This window comes from Cyprinodon variegatus, unplaced genomic scaffold, assembly GCF_000732505.1.
Source record: "Cyprinodon variegatus isolate N-32 unplaced genomic scaffold, C_variegatus-1.0 Scaffold78, whole genome shotgun sequence".
Classification (NCBI taxonomy): Eukaryota; Metazoa; Chordata; class Actinopteri; order Cyprinodontiformes; family Cyprinodontidae; genus Cyprinodon; species Cyprinodon variegatus.
In genome coordinates this window covers 192895-211529 of record NW_015150531.1, presented here as the reverse complement: position 1 = coordinate 211529, position 18635 = coordinate 192895, and the positions used below count along the sequence as shown (strand labels likewise).

The window sequence follows — 18635 nt, the reverse complement described above, 5'->3', positions numbered from 1 at the left end:
CGTGATTCACGTGGGAATCACACAGGAATCACGCAGGAAACCGTCCATTTCCAACCAGTCCCCACTGTATACCATTTTTGTCCTTTTGTATCTGGGAGTCTCACAGGATCTTAGTTTTGTCTTTTTCCACCACTTTGGAAGGTGACTCCCTTTTCCACCTGGGGGTCCTTCTAGTCTGTATATTGCCCAGATATTTCTTTACAATATAAAATGTATAAAATTCCACCGGTAAAATTTTTAAAAGCAGATGGAGCATTCAGCTCCAAGCCTACACCAACAGTTCCAAACCCCACAGCTCTGGAAGTGTTAAACCTAGAGGTCTGAAATGTTCCGCATTTGTGGTTGACATGATGTACAACAAATATAATACCATAAAACCTGATTTTTCTCAAGAATGTCTTTATTAGTGCTTGTTTTTAAAAAAAAGACCTATAATTTCCGAGAATAAAAAAAACAACAACTTTGAGTCACGTTTGAACTGATGCAGGTTGGTCTGTGTTCTAGTCACCCAATTTTAATTTATATATTAAGAAACTAGAGGCTGTTAGCTTTCAAATAATGTAGTACACATGTAATTTGGGCTTACAGTTCCTAAGTTATTTGTTTTTCCATTTGGGTATGCAAAATAAGATTACCCAAAATGAGGTGGATGTTAAGAGGTTAACTTAAACCATTATGCTCAGATCTCTGACATCAGCAAGGTATTTTGTCCATCCATCCATCCATCCATCCATCCATCCATCCATCCATCCATCCATCCATCCATCCATCCATCCATCCATCCATCCATCCATCGTGATTTTTTATAAACATTGATAACTACAAAAAAATCTGGAAAAGTAATGAACTCTTGAAAAAACAGAAAGTCTGGGAAAATATATAGATGTACTTATCCGATACCTGGATACTGATACCTTGCTCTTATTTCTCATATATAATATAAATTACATTTATATCTGTGTTAATTTCTTACCTTTTTCTAACAATTTTTATGTTAAGGCTAAACATTTCACTAGCAATATATACCTAAGGTTGAAATATTTAACAGTTGAATTGGATCGGTATCGGCCGATATGCCCAGCCCAGATATAGTTATCAGATTGGATTGGAAAAAAACTGGATTGGTGCATCTCTAGAAAATTGTTAGGCTTTAAGCCAGAAATATGTAGACACTGATTAATCTCAGCTATAGCTATTTTAATTCCCGAATCCTAACAGTTTAGAAGTAGGCAAAAAAAAACAAAAAAACTCTAAATGTTTTAAACATAATTTTATTACACCAATATCTTTATTTTTTTCATTCTGTTCCTACAACTATATGCTACACATCTTCAGTTGCTAGCATATTATAAATTGCCTGTTAGTTCTAGTACATGTAGAGTATTTAATTTAGTGCGACAAAAGACAGCTGCAGTCCCTACCTACAGTGTTTTTCTTTGGTCATACCATGCTAAATGTATTGTACTACCGAATCTGGCCTTAAATGTAGCTCACCTACACTTCCTATGCTACTACTAACAAGCACCAACAAGGACATGTTTTCTTTTTATGCATGTCTCAGATATGGACACATCTGTTTCTACTTGAGGTCAAGTGTCCTTTAGCCCACACTTAGTAGAAACAAGATGAAGGAAACTGCTATTTTGTTTGTGTTTGTATTCAGTTGTTGGTGTGCTGATGAGTGCCAAATGACAATCAGTGTTTAACAAGTTTTTAGTGGGAGGAAATACTACATGCCACGAGGCAAATCACTTGAAGAACCTGTGCCGGAAATGAACAGTTTGCAGTAATGAACAGAGCAGGTGGCTTGCCATTTTTGATTCTCACTTTAACATTTCTTAAACCAGTCCTCACTCAATATGCAGAGCCTTCTGCTGCATTTCTAGAGACATCATCATCATGAAGTGGATTTGGAAACTAGTTCTTTTTCAACATGTATCTCAAAATTTTTTGCACTTCCTTAATGACAAGCAGTAAAAAAAACAAATGTGTTAATGAAACTAAATTTATATAACCTTGAGTCTTGTCCTTGTTGCGCATTAAGAAAGACATGCAGGTAGGCTCGTTGAGAGCACTACAGTTTGAAATTATGTGGAAAGATTGTTCCAGTACTTTATGTAGAACCTGTAAGTAATAAACCAGCCTAAGTGGGTCAGTACCATCCATCATACAGAATGCTCTAGACAGATCTATACATGAAGACCATAAAAGCAGAAAACAATTCTGCATAGAAAGATAAGAGAATATCAAGTTCTTTCATAGACATTTAGATATTAAGCTTGAGTTTGAAAAAAAGGCTCTAGGGAGACTCAGCCTATTTCACTCCAGCAATGTCTTTTTTTTCTCTGCTTCTATCTTTTTATACAGCTTCATCTCCAGCATACCATAAAAAAAAAAATTACATTTTCCATTACTTCATCTTTTACATTTTCAGTGCGTGCAACAGCTATTTGCTTTCTAGGTTTACATTTTTGATGGATTTTGTATGTTTTGGTATTATGCATGCTGTGATTAAAGCAAAGCCAAATTCCCACAGTGGTGGCCAGCAAAAGATTAGTAGAGTGAAGTTCCCTGAGACGCAGAGATTTTGGTTATGTATTCATAGAAATTAGAGAGTTTTTTGTAGTGTTTGTTGCTCTTGTTTGTATTAATGTCAAAACCCCCTCACGTGTAGTATTTCAGTATTTCACAAAATTAAGTACATTACATTTATGTAAATGTTTTATTATATCTTTTCATTACACACCAAAGAAGATGTGACACTCTGATACAATTATAGTACCAAGTGTACAGCTTGCATAACAGTGTAAATTTGCAATGGCCCAAAGCAAGAAAAGGCAAGGCATTGTTTTTTGAAATAGTACATTTCAGGGGCAAGACCATTCAAAGTGATGTAAATTACTTTGAATGGTCTTGGCATAAAAGTAACACAAATAAAAATGTAAATTTAAAGTTTGATTATTACTTTAATAAAAATAATTACCTTATTTTACCTTTTCTAAAAACGTAACTAATTATTTTTAGATTGTACAGTCAAAGGTCACTTTGAACAAATGGGTTTTTATTCTGTATTTAAAGCAACAGGGTTTTCAGTGCTATTTTCAGTGCTATTACAGCTTTCTGTGACTTTATACCAGATTTGTAGAGCATTATAACTAATTGCTGCTTCAACATGTTTGGTTGTGGTTCAATCAGAAAAAAATAATAATTTGTGCATCATAGTTATGATTACTTATGTTATTAAAATCTGAGTTAGGAAGAGCACGTAAATATTCAATATGATTGGCTAGGAGGGACCCTTGGCAAATGCTGCATGTGCCACTGGTGGTCTCTGATGTAAAATAACCTACTGGCACAAAAAAATCTGACAAGTAATTTTTAAACCAGTTAAGTGCTTTCCCAGAAAAGCCAACCCAGTTTTCAAGGAGCTCTAATAAAATGTAGTGATCAACAATGTCAAATGTTTCACTAAGGTCCAGTAATGCCAGCACTGTTGTTATTATACAGTCTATATGTATGCAGATTTCACCGAGCACCCTAAAAAGGGCAAATTCTGTGATTTGGTGAGCATGGAACCCTGACCACCTTGGTGTCTACCTCACAGAGTCAAACTGGTAGTTGGTTCCACAAGACAGGAGCCTGATAATTAAAAGATCTGCCTCCCATTCTACTTTTAGAAATTCTAGGAACCACTAGTAAACCTGCAGATTGAGAGCGAAGTGTTCTTTTAGGAACATAAGGAACAATCTTATCTCTGATAAAAAATAAAAAAAAAACAGAGTTTGGCCATTTAAGGGTTTATATGTGAGAAGGAGGATTTTAAATTCTATTCTTCATTTAACAGTGAGCCAATGAGCAGAAGCTAGGATAAGAGAATATAAGCTAGCTTATAATAATAATGATAATAACAATAATAACATTATCCACAGTAATAAGCTGATTGGAAACAGATAAAATCTCAGTTTAAAGTCGAATCTATGTCCACTCCTACCACCAGCATGAAACCCTTCATTCTTCTTTTTCAGATTCAGCTTTTACACAATGGATCAGCTTGGGTGTTTGAAACATTAGGGACCTGTTGGTAGATGGAACTTTGAAAATCAGGATGCTTGTAAAAAATCACATGCAGTCCCTAGTAAACATAAAACGTAAAAAGTGTACTTGATGAACTATTGAAGAACGCAAGCATAGGTAATCTGATAATATTTATAATTTTTGATTGTGTAGAGTAGGGGTCTCCAACATGTTCCAGAAAGGGCAGGGTGGCTGCAGGTTTTCTTTTCATCCAAGCAATGGCATGCCAGACTTCATTCACCTCATCAAGTCATCATGTTCAGATTGCACTCAGTAGATGAGATGACTGGAGTCTGGTGTGCAATTGCTTGGTTTAAAAAAAAGCCTGCAGCCACATGGCCCTGTATGGAACTGGTTTGAGACCCCTGGTGTAGAGCATCTACCTCTTTGCAAAGCTTTAAGTCAGACTGCAAGCAGGGGCTGGGAATGAAGCTAGATGACAAACCATTAGATAATGATTTGGAGAATTGCACACAAAATTTCATCTTATTTTAGGAACCATCATCTTATATATTCAAAGACTTCACTACTACCAGTAAAAAAATGAATACTCCTCCATTAGTAACGGCTGCTATGTAGGCATGGCCAGGGTTAGTCTGTCCTCCCATAACAAGAATGTCATTAATCTTTGTATACTGCTCCAAGTCAGAAACCCTTTTCTCCAGGTAGGCCTTCTCCACGCTTTGATAGTGGAGAACGATGCCTCTCTTAGAAGCTCCAGAATACTTTTTTGCTGCAGCCTGATCGCAGAAACTTCCTTCAACATAAAGTCCAGGGATTTAAAATTTTTTTTTTTTTTACATTGTCAATTTCCTCTGCCGGTGCCTCTTTTGGCCTCATGCTCTGACAGCTTGTCTCGATTACTTTCATTTTTTTATTTAAATCTACATAACAGAATTCAAGAAATAAAAGAAACACTGCCAAAACGCAGGAAAAAAGAAACTGAACCAGAAGAGTATTGCCCTTATTTTTATAATTTCCCAATGCTTCACCATCATGTGACAAATGCCTCTCACCACAAGCTACTTTACTTCATTGCTATGTTCTGTGTCCGTAGAAAACTTCTGTTTGATACGATATATTTAAAACTGTATCAAATATGTTGCAAATTGAGTAGATACTTTGAACCTGGAACTCTTACCAGTTTTACAACTTAACAAATGTCAAAAATAACAATAATCTTATGTCTCTTTTTAACAAACATTTTTTTTTTTTATGTTTTTGAAAAAAGGAGGTCGGCAAATAATTTTTAGCTTTGAAGAAACATGAATTGAGTCCTGGTAGGTGAATGGAGGGATGGGCATCAGGTTGCAAGAATGTCATCTGTCTTTCTCTTTAAAAGTTATTTTTATTTGATTTTTCTACTTTTTTTTTCTTCACCTCTTCTGTGTAAAAGAAAAGAAAAAATGTGGTCAATTGTTTTGTCCACTGATTTTTCTTCCCGTACAACTGATTCCTCTATAAAACGTTCACCTACAATCACTTCGTCAACAGATTTTCTTCTCCAAAACAGTTATTTTCTGTAAAAACTCATCAAAGTGCTGTGTAGTGAAGGAAGCCTTTTTTTTCGATTATCGGGGCCAACTCGTCTTTCTTTTGTGTTCAATTAAAAGAACTGGAAAAGTCCTGAAGAAGAAAAATTTAAAATAATAATGGTCCTTGGGAGTCACTTGTACAAGGTAGTTTTAGTCATACTTTTTTGCTATTTTGGCTCTGAGATAAAACGTTGGGAAAAAAGGAATGCAGGAAGTGGGAGGAAAAGCATACAATAGGTTCTTAGATTTATCCACAAACAGGAGCATTTCTTAAGTATGGTGTGGCTTGATTGTGGCCTGGTGCAGTCAAACATATTCATAGATTCCCTTAATGATTCTGAAATTCATCTAGAAGAGTAAAGCAAAGTTTTTTGAACTTACATTTGTTCCCTACTCTTCTGTTTCAGCCATGACGGCAAAGGTTTCTTCTATTGTTCTTTCTCAGTGGGTGTCATTTTGCTGATTACTATTTAGGCCAATGACTCACATCACTTTGGAAGCATTCAGTAACCCCCTGCTGTCCCATGCAGGGGGTGAGGGTTGTGGTGGCGTTTAGGGGAAGTTGGTGATTGACAATCAGGGAACCACCATACTTTTACTGTATGTTATTATAGTGTGAAGTATAAATACCTTTTACGCCAAACATTTGGAGAAAATAAGTTGTTTAGTACTGAATCATTCAGAGGAATATCTGGCAAAAAGTGCAATAGATAGTAGAATGAATGGTTATCAAGTGTGTTTAGAGACTAATCCAAAAGTAAAGAATAAATGTTAATTGATTCTGAGCGTGGGAGCTTTATTGCTGTAATAAAAAAAATATTATAAGCTGTTGTCATATTTTGTTGTCTTACTATTTATGTTGCCATATAAACACATTTTATTTGGGACTTAAAGGAAAATATATTTTTTAAACTTCACTTCCTGTCATGTAATTATAATGTATGGAGAGCCTTTGAGATGTAAATGTCTACTAGGATGTAGACTGTAAAATTTTACTTTTTATGATAGGTTACATGAATTGGAAGTGACATCATCACCATCAAGCATGTTAAATTTTTTGCCTATCTAGTGTTTAATGACTTGTATCTATGTACATTATGTTGGCCATCACCAAGTACTTAAATAAGTATTTGCCTAATTAAGAAGAAAAGATTGAACATACATCTGTCAGTAAATTTTGGAACAACAGACTTTATATCTTATTGCTAGCTCATGCAACAGTGTTGGTTAATGTTAGCTCAAACTGCATGGGCTAAAGTAGAAAGGTGAGGAAGGGGAATACTTTGCCTAAAGCAGGGTAGCTTCTTAACAACATCAAAAGGTAGAGCAGAGTTGTAGGATTTGGGCTGTTAGTATAACCAAACTTTATTCGGTTATTAAATCATATTTGCTGTTTTCATTTCTTGTATGCATCTTCTTATTTAGATTGTAGCTTGATTTTTTGTGGATTTAAGAGATACCAGAAAATGTCATGTTAATAAAGTATTTTACCAGCTGTGTCACAGAATGCAGAAGAACACAAACAAAGCCCTTGTGACTTTTTGACATCAGTGAAACCTAGCATGACGTGTTGCACTGACTGTGTGATTAAAGGAACCCTAGGAAGAAACAGAAAGTAGTTTTTACAAATAATTCTGGTAATTAGTGAACTAATAACAACACAAGTTTAACACAAACACTGCTTCTGCTTAGTGAGAAAAATACAACTTCGGAAACAATAACTTGTCACAACACTAAGGATCTTGGTGCTATGTTTGACTATAAGTCAATATCAGGATAAGGAGATTAACTAATTTATTATATGTATAGGGTTATGTTGTTCATTTAGGAAACTAATATAGAGTCATCTATTGAAACTTTTGACCCACATGGACAGTAGCACCAATGAGTTACTCTATGCTTCCAAAAAAGAGGAAAATTTTTTTTCTGCACCTTCTCTGTCTTCAATGTAAACTTTACTAGATATCAACATCTAAGGATTGTATTTTCAGACCTCTGTTTTTTTACTGTAAGAATGGCATTAGGGTAAATTTTGGTACTTTCTAAAATGTATAAAACCAAGGTAGATGTAGATATTTATAACTGGTCTATTCTTATTGCTGGTCATGCTGTACCTGCCCCTAAAAACGCTAGATTTGTGTAAAAGGATCAAGTTCTGATTTCCTGAAATAGGTTAATTAATCTGTCTGAGACTTATGAATAGAGATAATCATCTTCCCACTTTATTGATATGAGCCTTTTTTGTGTCTGTTTTTAAGCCCATTTAATCAGTCAAAGCTGATTCCTTTTAATCATTATTTTGAAATAGCAAAGGTATACTCAATTGTTCAAGCACTGCTTCTGCTGTGAATTCTATGGGGCTCATAAAAACTTAACATTTAAATAGGGCTTAGTTTCCTTTAAATAACTTTGTGACAAAGGGCAAAAGATTGTATGCCAATTTATGGAACAAGAGGTACAGAAACATTTAAGGTCAGGAATAGGGCCAAACTAGGTCAGGCAGTAAAGCTTTTTTTTTCTAACTAGGAGGGAAATGGAGAGAGCTTCAACGAGCCCAGGAAAGTAATCGTCCATACAATTTATTTACATCAACAGGGAATTAGCGATAGCAGCGGCCTATTAGTATGTCATACAGTGGGAAACAATTGTGTCATGTCTGCATGAAACTTGCCAGAGGCAGTGCTGTGCCTGTATATGTATGATCAGGCCAGAAGTGTTGTCAGTGTTGATGGTTGCCAGGAGTGGCGATGCAGCGATAATGCCCAGGGTGACACATCTCCCCTAAGCCCCCCCACCCCAACATCAAACCCCAGCCGCACTCTGCCCCTCACATGCTGCTGAATTAGTTAGACTAAGCTTAGTGTGCACTCACGTTCAGTTAACATGGTGCCAGAGGCAGCTTGGACTTTACAAAGTAGTACTCCCTTAGGTATAATAGACATAGTGAAACTTTATAATTATGGACTTAGAGGCAACTGTGTCTGGTTTACCTTGTTTCTACTGAGTTGTACAGTTTTTGCGGCATACATTGAAATGTTAATACAATAGAAGTCTGCATTTGGTAAAGAGATTTTTGCTGCATATTTTACCTTCCATCACATCCAAAAAGTGCTCTGTTGGATTAAGATTTGAAGATGATTTGGGTAAAATTATCACTTTGAGATGACGTAAGCTTTAGGGTATGATCTGTTGTGATCTGGAAAATAGTCATTTTACAGAAAAATAAATAATGAAAGACACTGTACATGCTTTTTAATAATATTAAAGTTATTACTTTAACAATAAGTCAGACAAAAACATTAATTTTGCTTTGAAAAACTAGTTAAAAGAAGAAAAACTCAACATAGGAACATAAGCCCCTAAGAAACTAACAATATACAACTACATCCCCCTCCAAATTATTAGTGTGACATTATTATATTTGTGTCACTTTTTTATGAATTTGATTGTTCCATTTATATTCGAAACATTTTCAAACACATTTTTGACATTCCGGTTTTTGTTTAACAAGTTTTCAACTCTCATCATCTCGAACCCTTGCTATCTAATAGGAATAGTCTCCTAAAATATTTGTAACATAATCACATATGAACACAGAGAGGTTCTGTCACTGGTTTGCAAAACTATCACTGCCCCTGCCCATCATTTAAGTGTAAATATACTGTAAAGTACTGTAATTATCCTACAATGAAAACTGCAAAAATATGAATTTCAGACGTAAACGCACTCATCCTTTAATGCATGCCCTACATGCACCCATACAGACGTATAATTATTACTTTAAAAGTTCTAGATGTGATACAAAGCTTTCACTCTCCCATAGAAAAGTGAAGAGCATGACCTATGAGAAATCTGCTGAGGAAAGAACTTAGTCTAGATACTGTATCTTCAAAAGTTTTGACTAAATTACTTTTAATTTAAAAAAAGCATTCCCTGAAATAATCTGCCAAACAGTATTAGGTCTTCAATACATACACATACATGTGGAATGTGTCAGAATCGCAGCATGGATTTAAAGTAGTATTATTTTAACCCCTTCACTAAACTGAAATGAGGTTGTAATGAGCATTGCATGTTCCTGCATAACACTGGTTTTATTTTGGCATGTTTCCCCTTTTGATCAGTGTAAACACAGGAAAACCATATCCATAAAGGTATGTAGATGTGAAGGTGATGTGAAGACCTACCATTTGTACCTATTTGGAGGGATGGAGGAACTCTTTATCCACAGTCATCCCTAAACATAGGCTAGTTAAGTTCACTATATGTTAAATAACCCTCCCCCACCACCACACACACACACAAACTGCGACCCTGTGGGAGGTGCACCCTATACTTTGAAAAGCCTCTGTGGTACAAACAGCTGAATCTTTTCTAATCTAACCAACAACAGTGTTATTGTTAGTAGACCTCCTATTTTTGGAATAGATCGCAGGTCAACGAGTTTTTTGTCAAACCATCTCAACTCAATTCAGTTTGTTTGTATAGCACCAATTCACAACACCTCATCTGTAGAATAGGGTCACATTAGATCAGATTGGTTAAAAAAAAAAAAAAGGGTTTTCTATCAAAAATAATCCAGCTGATTGCATTGAGTCCTTCATTTTGCAGGATGCTCTCTTTCTGCATGAGCACATGGCAACAGCAGATTTCCGCTTGTATTTTGTTCGTTGACTCAGATTTGCTTTTGGTACAAAGTTAAAACTCAGGTCCCTGCTTAATAAGCTTGATTTTTAAGAAAAGAAAGTGAAAGATTAAGCTAAAATAAGTGTTGCTTGGTTTCAACAGTCTAACAGCTTCATAGTACAAACTGCTTCTGAGCTTGGTGGTCTTTTTTGGATGCTGCTCAGCTGCCTGCCTGAGAGGGAGAGGCTGAAACACTCTTTAACCGCTTTCACACTGGCTGAAAAACCCATTTAAACACAGGTACAATCTGCTTTTAGTGGCAGTGGTAAAAGCTCACTGAAGCCTGTCTACCCGGGTCAAACGACTTGTGTTAAAATCACCTTAGCTCTCATCAGCATGCTGTGGGAACACCAGACCAGGATCGACACGCTATTTTACATGGTAGCATTGAGCACAAGGTACTGACGTCAACACACCGCACCAAGTACATCTGTTCTAACAAGCCAAAATAACTGTGTTTACATTCGATAGACATTGTGGAGCACGTGTAAGAGGGATTTAGACAGATAAAAGACCGACATAATAAAGAATACTGACTATGCTCTGGCTCCCGTACATGTTGCTCTCCAGCAGATTTCCAGCAGGGGGTTAGACTCGGCTTTTCTGTCAAATTGGAAAAGAGCCAAAAACAAGTATGATTTCTAGCGGGTCAACCCAGTTTTGAAAAACACAGATTTTCAGTGGGAAAGCAGCTATAGTGCAGGATGGGTGGAGTCCTTTATAATGCGCAGGGCCCTCCCACTGCATCTTGATGTGTGAAGTGTGAGGTTGAGGGAAACCACAGAGCAGCTCTTATGCCACACAGTGATGGAGGTGCAGAGAATGTTCTTCACCACATAGTGTTAAAGTTTCCTCCAGATAGAGCTCCTGACCCAGTTCTCTGCAGCTTCCTGGGGAAGCAGAGACAGTGATGGGCTTCCCTGTTCAGACCGAGGTGTTGTGGACAGCCAATGAAAAGGCATCTGAGGTGGCTCACATGGACGTTGGAGTCCTTGATGTTGGTCATGGCTATTTTTCCGAGTACTTCATGACTAACAGCACATGGCTATTGGTCAGCAGTCATTCAGGCCTGTCCGTGAGGAGCACTTGCAGACAGGGACAATTGCGGCCGAGTTTAAAGGTCTCATGTACAATATTTGAAAATAAAAACTATTAACAATAAGTCATCCAGATCATGCCTTTACTGTTTAATTAGGAGAATTCCTCTTAGATTAGCAGACAACCTTTACCAAAAATGTCCTTATTCCTCCCTACTCTGGACGAGTCATTTCCACGCTTTCCACGCTCCCGTCCTCCCAAAGGCAGTGCCCCCACACTTCACAACAATGACAACCAGTCAGAGTTCTTAATGGTTGCGACTCAGTGCACGGAATAATATATTAGGCAGACCGGAGCTTAACCGATGGGCTACTACAGACTGCTCATAAGTGAAAACAACACTCAACAGGAGCAGCCTGACCAGATAACCCCAATTGGCCATTCATTTTTTATATAAAAAAAAAATGCATAATTTTTCGTAATTTCCGGACAAACCTCACTCTAATAATCTCAATGCTAAGCACAGAGCATTCTTTCTCCATACAGAACGATCCAATTTTTCAACGGAAACCCTGGACTGTAAACAACCTTTCGATTAACAAGTACACCCAGTAACCTAGTAGCTAGTTAGCCTGAGCTACTACAGCATATGATAGGAAAAGACTATTTGCAAAGAGCACAGACAAGTATGAATCTTATCAAAACTGCTGAGGACACAAACGTTAGCTGCACTGATAACATGTTTAAAGGCTAAGCAGTCTAACGCTGTAAAGTCATGTCCAGCTCATAACAGAAAGTTGGTATCGATCCACTTTTCAATTTAAGGTTTCTGGAGACGCCTGTTTGTGAACACAAAATGTTGTAAAGCACTTCCCTTTGAAATGCTCAAGGTTGAGCAGGTAGATTTTCATCAAAATAAATCCATCCTCTTTTAGTCATGTCTATTTGGATGCTTGGTGTCAGTGATCAGAGAGATAGCGCCTGCTAGAGGATGGGAGTCGATGGGTGTAAGTGGTTAGTTCTCCATATGCCCTCAAAAAGGGCGTGCTACGGAAACAGAGCATTTTGAGCACACATAAACTAAGAGGAGGAACAAGGCAGTGACAAGGGGGAAAGGTTTTTTTCTTTTTCAACCACATACCCAGGCGTCAGGGCACATATGAATGTTAGAAGATGTTTATAAATGTGAATTTTGCATAAATGGGACCTTTAAGCACGTTGAGACAGATGCCAGTGGCAATGAGGTGTTAACAATTAATGCCAACACAGAGTTTCTGGTTTCAGTCGAAGGTTGCTGTCCTGGTGTTAAGATCATCAGCTCACGTGGAAAGCCGAGGAGGTGTATTCCTCCAGGTCTAGCTCTCCCTCATATGTCATGAACAGAAAACAGTTCTGAAGCACAGTGGCTACAGGCCTCAGAGTGACTGTTTTCTTAGTTGGTTTAATCAGTTTCATAAGTGGTTCTTATGCTGGCGCTAGCAGGATGGCGATAGTCCAAAATTTTTATACCAACTCTTATTCATGTACATACAGAGTCCTCCTCCCTGTGTTTTTTCCCAACCGGTGATCACGATCCACTTAGAGTATGGTCACTGTTTAGTAAGGTTTCTGTTTGGCAAAGAACAGAAAACGTTTTCATCTCTGTAGAAACACAGCCTCAGACGTAAGAAAATCCTTTGCTATCCATTGTTCGAACATTGGCCAGAAAGAAATTTGGAATATGTGGCCTTCTAGCTTTATTAAGCTATAAAAACATGCCTGCTGCTTGCCCATCTTCTGTTTCCAGCACCATATTTTCTCTTGACTTTTGTTCTCTCACATTCTGCTGCACTAGTCCATTGTCCAAAGGAGCCACTGTACTGAATTCAGGCCTCTGTGATATCAAGCTGTCTCTGATGATTGAGCTAAACATCAGCTATGAATTTAGCACTAAACTAGTGCCTAAAGCAAATGCAAAGGAATCAAACCACGGCCTAACTCTGGGAGTCTAAGAAACCACTGCACCACTTTGATGTGAATGCATGGACACACCAATTATGGCATAATTTTCCTGCTCTTAGCTAACAGGAGTTATATATGTTATGGTGTTGTGCTGCTTTAGGTTTGAAGTGCTCTGAATTCAGAAAGTGAAATTTGCATACCTTGGATAAATAAGCTCCTACTACCTTTTTATCATCTCAAACCAGTCGGCCAATTCTCCTCTTATGTCTGACATCAACAAAGAACATTCACCCTCAGAATTGGTGCCAATCGAAAAGGTCTGGTCTGTGTAAATCCCAGTAGATCAGCAGTTTCTATAGTCCTTACACCAGCCTGTCTGGCAAAAACAAAAATTCTGCATTTAAAGTCAGTTTGTTTTCTTCATTGTCAGCTGCTCAGTTTCAAATTCAGCAACTTTCTCAACCCTGTTAAGATGCCTATTTGTATTTAAATTCTCATATGTGACTCATTCAATATTGGTGATTCAAATTTTAAAGGTTTATCTAATGTCCACTGAGTATATATTTGTGAGCAAACATTTTAGTCTGCAACAGTAAAAAAATCAAACCAAAAAAAAAACAGCTATTTTTTTCTAACTATCAAGGTGAAAACCATAGCAGTTAGTAAATACTATTTCTCTAAGCATTAAAGGCTTTTTATCAGAGGGAAAGTATGTGGGTGCAAAGGCTTGTTCAGCTCCTCAGGGAAGTATACTTCTATTAGTTATTTAACTTCCTTAAACAGACTACCTGAGCCCAGAAGTAAACTGCATGTACATTTTCCTATGGAGGACTGCTGAATGTTCAAGTTTGGAACGTGTAATATTAATGATTAATAAAATGGGGTCTCCACAAAATGATGCTTGAAGTATTTAAGCAGCTGATGCAGTGTTCTTTACCCACTGAGGGCTTAGTGGGCCGTGGTTGTCTTCTGGGAGGCCTCCATATGGAAGTATGGGGGGGCAACAGTGTGATAGTAGGACAACCAATGAGGCTGTCATCATATTCTATACTGCTCCATTTGCTGCACCGTATGAATAGTCTTTTTTGCTGATGAAGTAGCACAAAGCAAAAAGGTCTAGGTTAGAATCTCTGATTCTATCTATCTATCTATCTATCTATCTATCTATCTATCTATCTATATACATGTATACATACATATATATATATACATACATTGTAGAGATATAGCTATGGAAAAGTTTAAATCAGACATATGATATAAAACAATGTTATATTCGGTCTGTGCCCACCCCAGAGGAGGTGGAAAATATATCCTTTAATCAAATAACTTTTGAACTGTCATAGGTTGTTCTATAAAAACACACCAAATTGACTGCGTGTTAAGAGAACAAATAACACAATGAATCAAGTTCAAATCATGGTAAAAATTTTTATTCCCCACTCATATGGAATAAATTCACAAAAACTTCCATTCAAAATATAATGCATTAACTAAACTCATTGATTTTAGTTAAAAACAAAGGTTCTCTTGAAGAGTTTGGAATTGAGTTAAATTAGCTTTTAAATTTTTATACAAACATTTTGTAAAATGATATCTATTTTTTTGCTTAATTTGAAATCAATAACCTTTAAAGTAATACATTCTTAACCTTCTGTGATAGTCCCTGAAGGAATAGTTAGGGTTAAGACCACCTAGCTTTTATAGCTACGTTTATAGCTACGTTTCAGTTATGAAGACCCGTTTAAAAAGGACTTGTTCGTCATATATATATATATATATATATATATATATATATATATATATATATATATATATATATATATATATATATATATATTTATATTTATATTAGAAATTGTTTATAATGAGCATATCAAGAACGAGCTCAATTTTAACGTGTGTTTAAACCCTTAGTGAAATAAAGTTGTTTTTTTTAGCTTCATAAACAACGGCTCAAGATATGATAGCATTGGTTAACTGTGAAGATTCTCAGTCATCCAGACTATGGTCAAGTTTGAAAAAGTTCTGTCTAGGCAACTGGACGTGAAGTTTCTTGAAGACATTTCACCTCTCATCCAAGAGGCTTCTTCAGTTCTAAATAGTAGTGGTGAGCGCTGAGATTGATATACTGTCGGTCTAAGAAAGATTTAGGGGGAACAAAAGGTGGCTTTGATTTCTACTTCTGGATTGGCCATGGAGGTCACAACGGGGGTGTGATGGTCGTCAGGGGGTTCTGATGGGTCGTTATTTCCTTTGTCAGAGTGGTTTTGGTCATATGCCTCAATGAATTGTGAGTCAGGTGGGGGCGGTTGGGAGGTGAATCTTCTGGGTAATGTTTCTAAAAGTGCCTTGCTGGTGGGTAAAAGGTTATGTCTAAGACCACCTCTTAAGTTGAGAGGTTTTTTCCAGGTTAACAAAGATGTCTTATGTGTTCACCATTAGCTTCTTCTTAACTTGCTTTAGACTAAAGTAAACACATGAAAAGATCAAAAATGATCAAAAACACAAATTGATTAGCTTGAGACACTTTTCCTAACTTTGCCTGAACTCTAAGCTATGTTGATCTCCGTTTTGAAAAGTCAAAGCAAGCTCAGAAAGCTTAGCAGAGGTTGTGTTGGATGGATTCATCTGTGTTTTCACAGCTTAGCTGCAAGGCCTTTATTCCTCGTTTGCTCTATGGTTCCAGTCTTTTGTATCTCGAAGTTTCCTGTAAACTCAGTGAGAAATGTTGCAGAAAGTCTCTTTTGCAGAATCTGGTCCCAAGTTACCAACCAGTCTACTTAATTTTCGAACGGTCTGCAGATTATAGTTCTTGGCTTGCGTGGCCTTCCATACCATTCATGGGGTCTTTCTGCTGTGGCTGGCTGAGGAACCATGGCAAAGGAGATTGAGAGTCTGTGAGGTCATGTCTTTATCCCCAAGCATTATGGGGGACAGGATTGCCCCAATGGAACTTGCTAGGTTCTTGGGAGAAGGGAGCTTGACAGCAGAGGAACGTAAACATTACTTCTCACCCTTGTTCAAAGCCCGGCGTACACTGTGCGTAGTGTACAGGGGGTAACCAGGGGCGATCAGCCTCTTACGACCACCTCCCGATCAGTAATCGTGAGGTCGGGACAAAATCAAACATGTTTGATTTTCGTGGGCAAATCGCTCAGGGCGCATGCGCAAACAAGGATTCTTCTTTTTTATTCGTCCTCTCAGATGTAAACACAGCAGCTTGGGGGGGGATGCATAAGTATATTAGTATATTTTTTGCATGCCTTATACCCCAGTGTTTTTAGAGATTTTTATAATTTTATTTACTATTTCATATGTTTCATGTTGCACGATTGTACCATAAAAAATTCCTAGTTGTGAACTCCTTCACTAACAATGGCAATAAACCCGATTCTGATTCTGATTCTGATAAGTGATATGTAGTTCTGTCTGTAAAATTCACAGACCGTTGTAGCCAGGTTTGCTCAGCCATGTCTTTGTCAAAATACGTTGTTTTCTTTTCAGGGCTTTCAGCACAAAATTTCACAAATTGCCAAGCTAGTGCAGTTCACTATAGTGAGCCTAATATCCCCCTTCTATTTGTTCAGCTTCAGGATAGAGAGCTACAGAGCATCTCCATCTCACTGCGGAGCTGAGTCTGACATGGTTTTAAGTCATACAGTGTGAGCAGGTAGATCGCATTAGAGTGTCGGGCCGGACATAAATCGTGTGCTGTACGACTAAACCCTGCGTTTAGTCGTACAGTGTGAGCAGCAGCTGCATGCAACGATTGAAAAAAATTGCACAGCGTACGCCCGGCTTTAACCAACCGGTACATTGGTAACTGTCCATTGACAGGCTGCTACTTATGGACGATCTTAAAGAAGAAACCTACTTTGAAAAAGAAAGAAAGAAAACCTAAACAGAGAATCTTCTACAAAGGCCGCAATATATCTGTTAGTTCCCATCCTTATCAAATGAACTTAGGCTATTTTGTTAAGGAGTAAAGATGCCTTGAAACAGAGGGACTGATGTGTCCCCCAGCTTTTTAATAATGTTCGCAAAACTTCTATAATTTTCTATTTCCCTTTAAAGATCAGATTTTTGTTGAACTGTGGGAGAATGTAAAAACTTAGGGGTATTGATAAATTTGTAACGTGCTGTAGAAAAGATGCCGTAAAAACAGTACGTTGATTAGACCTCAGATAAAATACAGATTTGTTTTAAATTGAATTATTTAAATTCTTCTGTGGGGCAAATTAAACCTCAAGCCTTCTTTATTTTACATTCATGCTTTTAAACTATTATTTCCTTTCTACATTTCAGTGTCCTGACTCAGCCTGCAAGCAAGATCTGCTGGCCTACTTGCAGAGAATTGCCCTGTACTGTCATCAGCTTAACATCTGTAGCAAAGTGAAGGCAGAGGTGCAGAATCTGGGTGGAGAGCTTATTGTTTCTGGGGTAAGTATATAATTAAAAAAATATATATATCTTATTGATTTGCAGGTTTCAAGTCAGGTGTTTATTACTTAACCCTTATATGTGATCAAGATTAAGGTTCCTTTTTATGCACTATAATGTACTATTTAAGCCTCTTTGTTTGAGGTTTCGACTGGACAAAGCTAATAATTTAAAGGGTAATGCAGAATAACGCAAAGCAAACATTACACTGTGAAATACACCTCACCCTTTTTCTATTTTTGCAATAAAAAGTCTTATCTACAAAGTTTCCAGCATTTTATATATTTCTTACTAGTGGTTTATTCAATGTTAAAGTAATAATGTTTAGATAAGTCCCTTGTAAAATTATCTAAGTTGATTCAAGTAAAAGTATCATTTGATTAGTTTGGTCATGGTTATGCACTACCTCTATGATGAACAACTAAACCAACATCAGTAAGGCTACTTTCACACTGCAGCCTGAAGTGACCCAAATTGTATTTTTTGGCCCTTATGCAACCTGTATCTGATCTTTTCAAGACAGTCAGAACAACAATGTGACCCAGGACAATTGGGTATCTGGTCCTAAATCTGATACATTTCTTATTTTCTTTAAATACAGCCTATGCCTGAATGGCCCGGTCACATTCATCTGACCTGAAGTACATTAATACTCAACAAAGGTCCCTATTCTGCTTGGAAAATGAATGAAAAATTACAAGATGTGCTCCAGCAGTACCATACATGTTTATTTCCATAAACACAGTGCTACTTGTGAAGTCATTGGGTCCTCTACATTGTATGCGGGGCACTAAAGGAATCCCGTGCAAGATGCATATATGTTGTGGAGTGGTGGCCGAGTAGTTAGAGCAGTGCGCTTTTCCTCTGAGAAGGTTGCAAGAACCCGGTTCGAACCCCACAGGTCAAACCTTTTGTCTC

General features: G+C 37.2%; 1 protein-coding gene across 1 annotated transcript in view; it reads left to right on the top strand.

Annotated features, from left to right (window-relative positions):
• Positions 1-18635, top strand: part of ctnna2 (catenin alpha 2) — a 406153-nt gene that overhangs the window by 384468 nt on the left and 3050 nt on the right. Inside the window, exon 17 of the mRNA XM_015372952.1 lies at positions 17583-17717. Coding sequence (XP_015228438.1) covers positions 17583-17717 — 135 coding nt within the window. The remainder of the gene's footprint in view (positions 1-17582; positions 17718-18635) is intronic.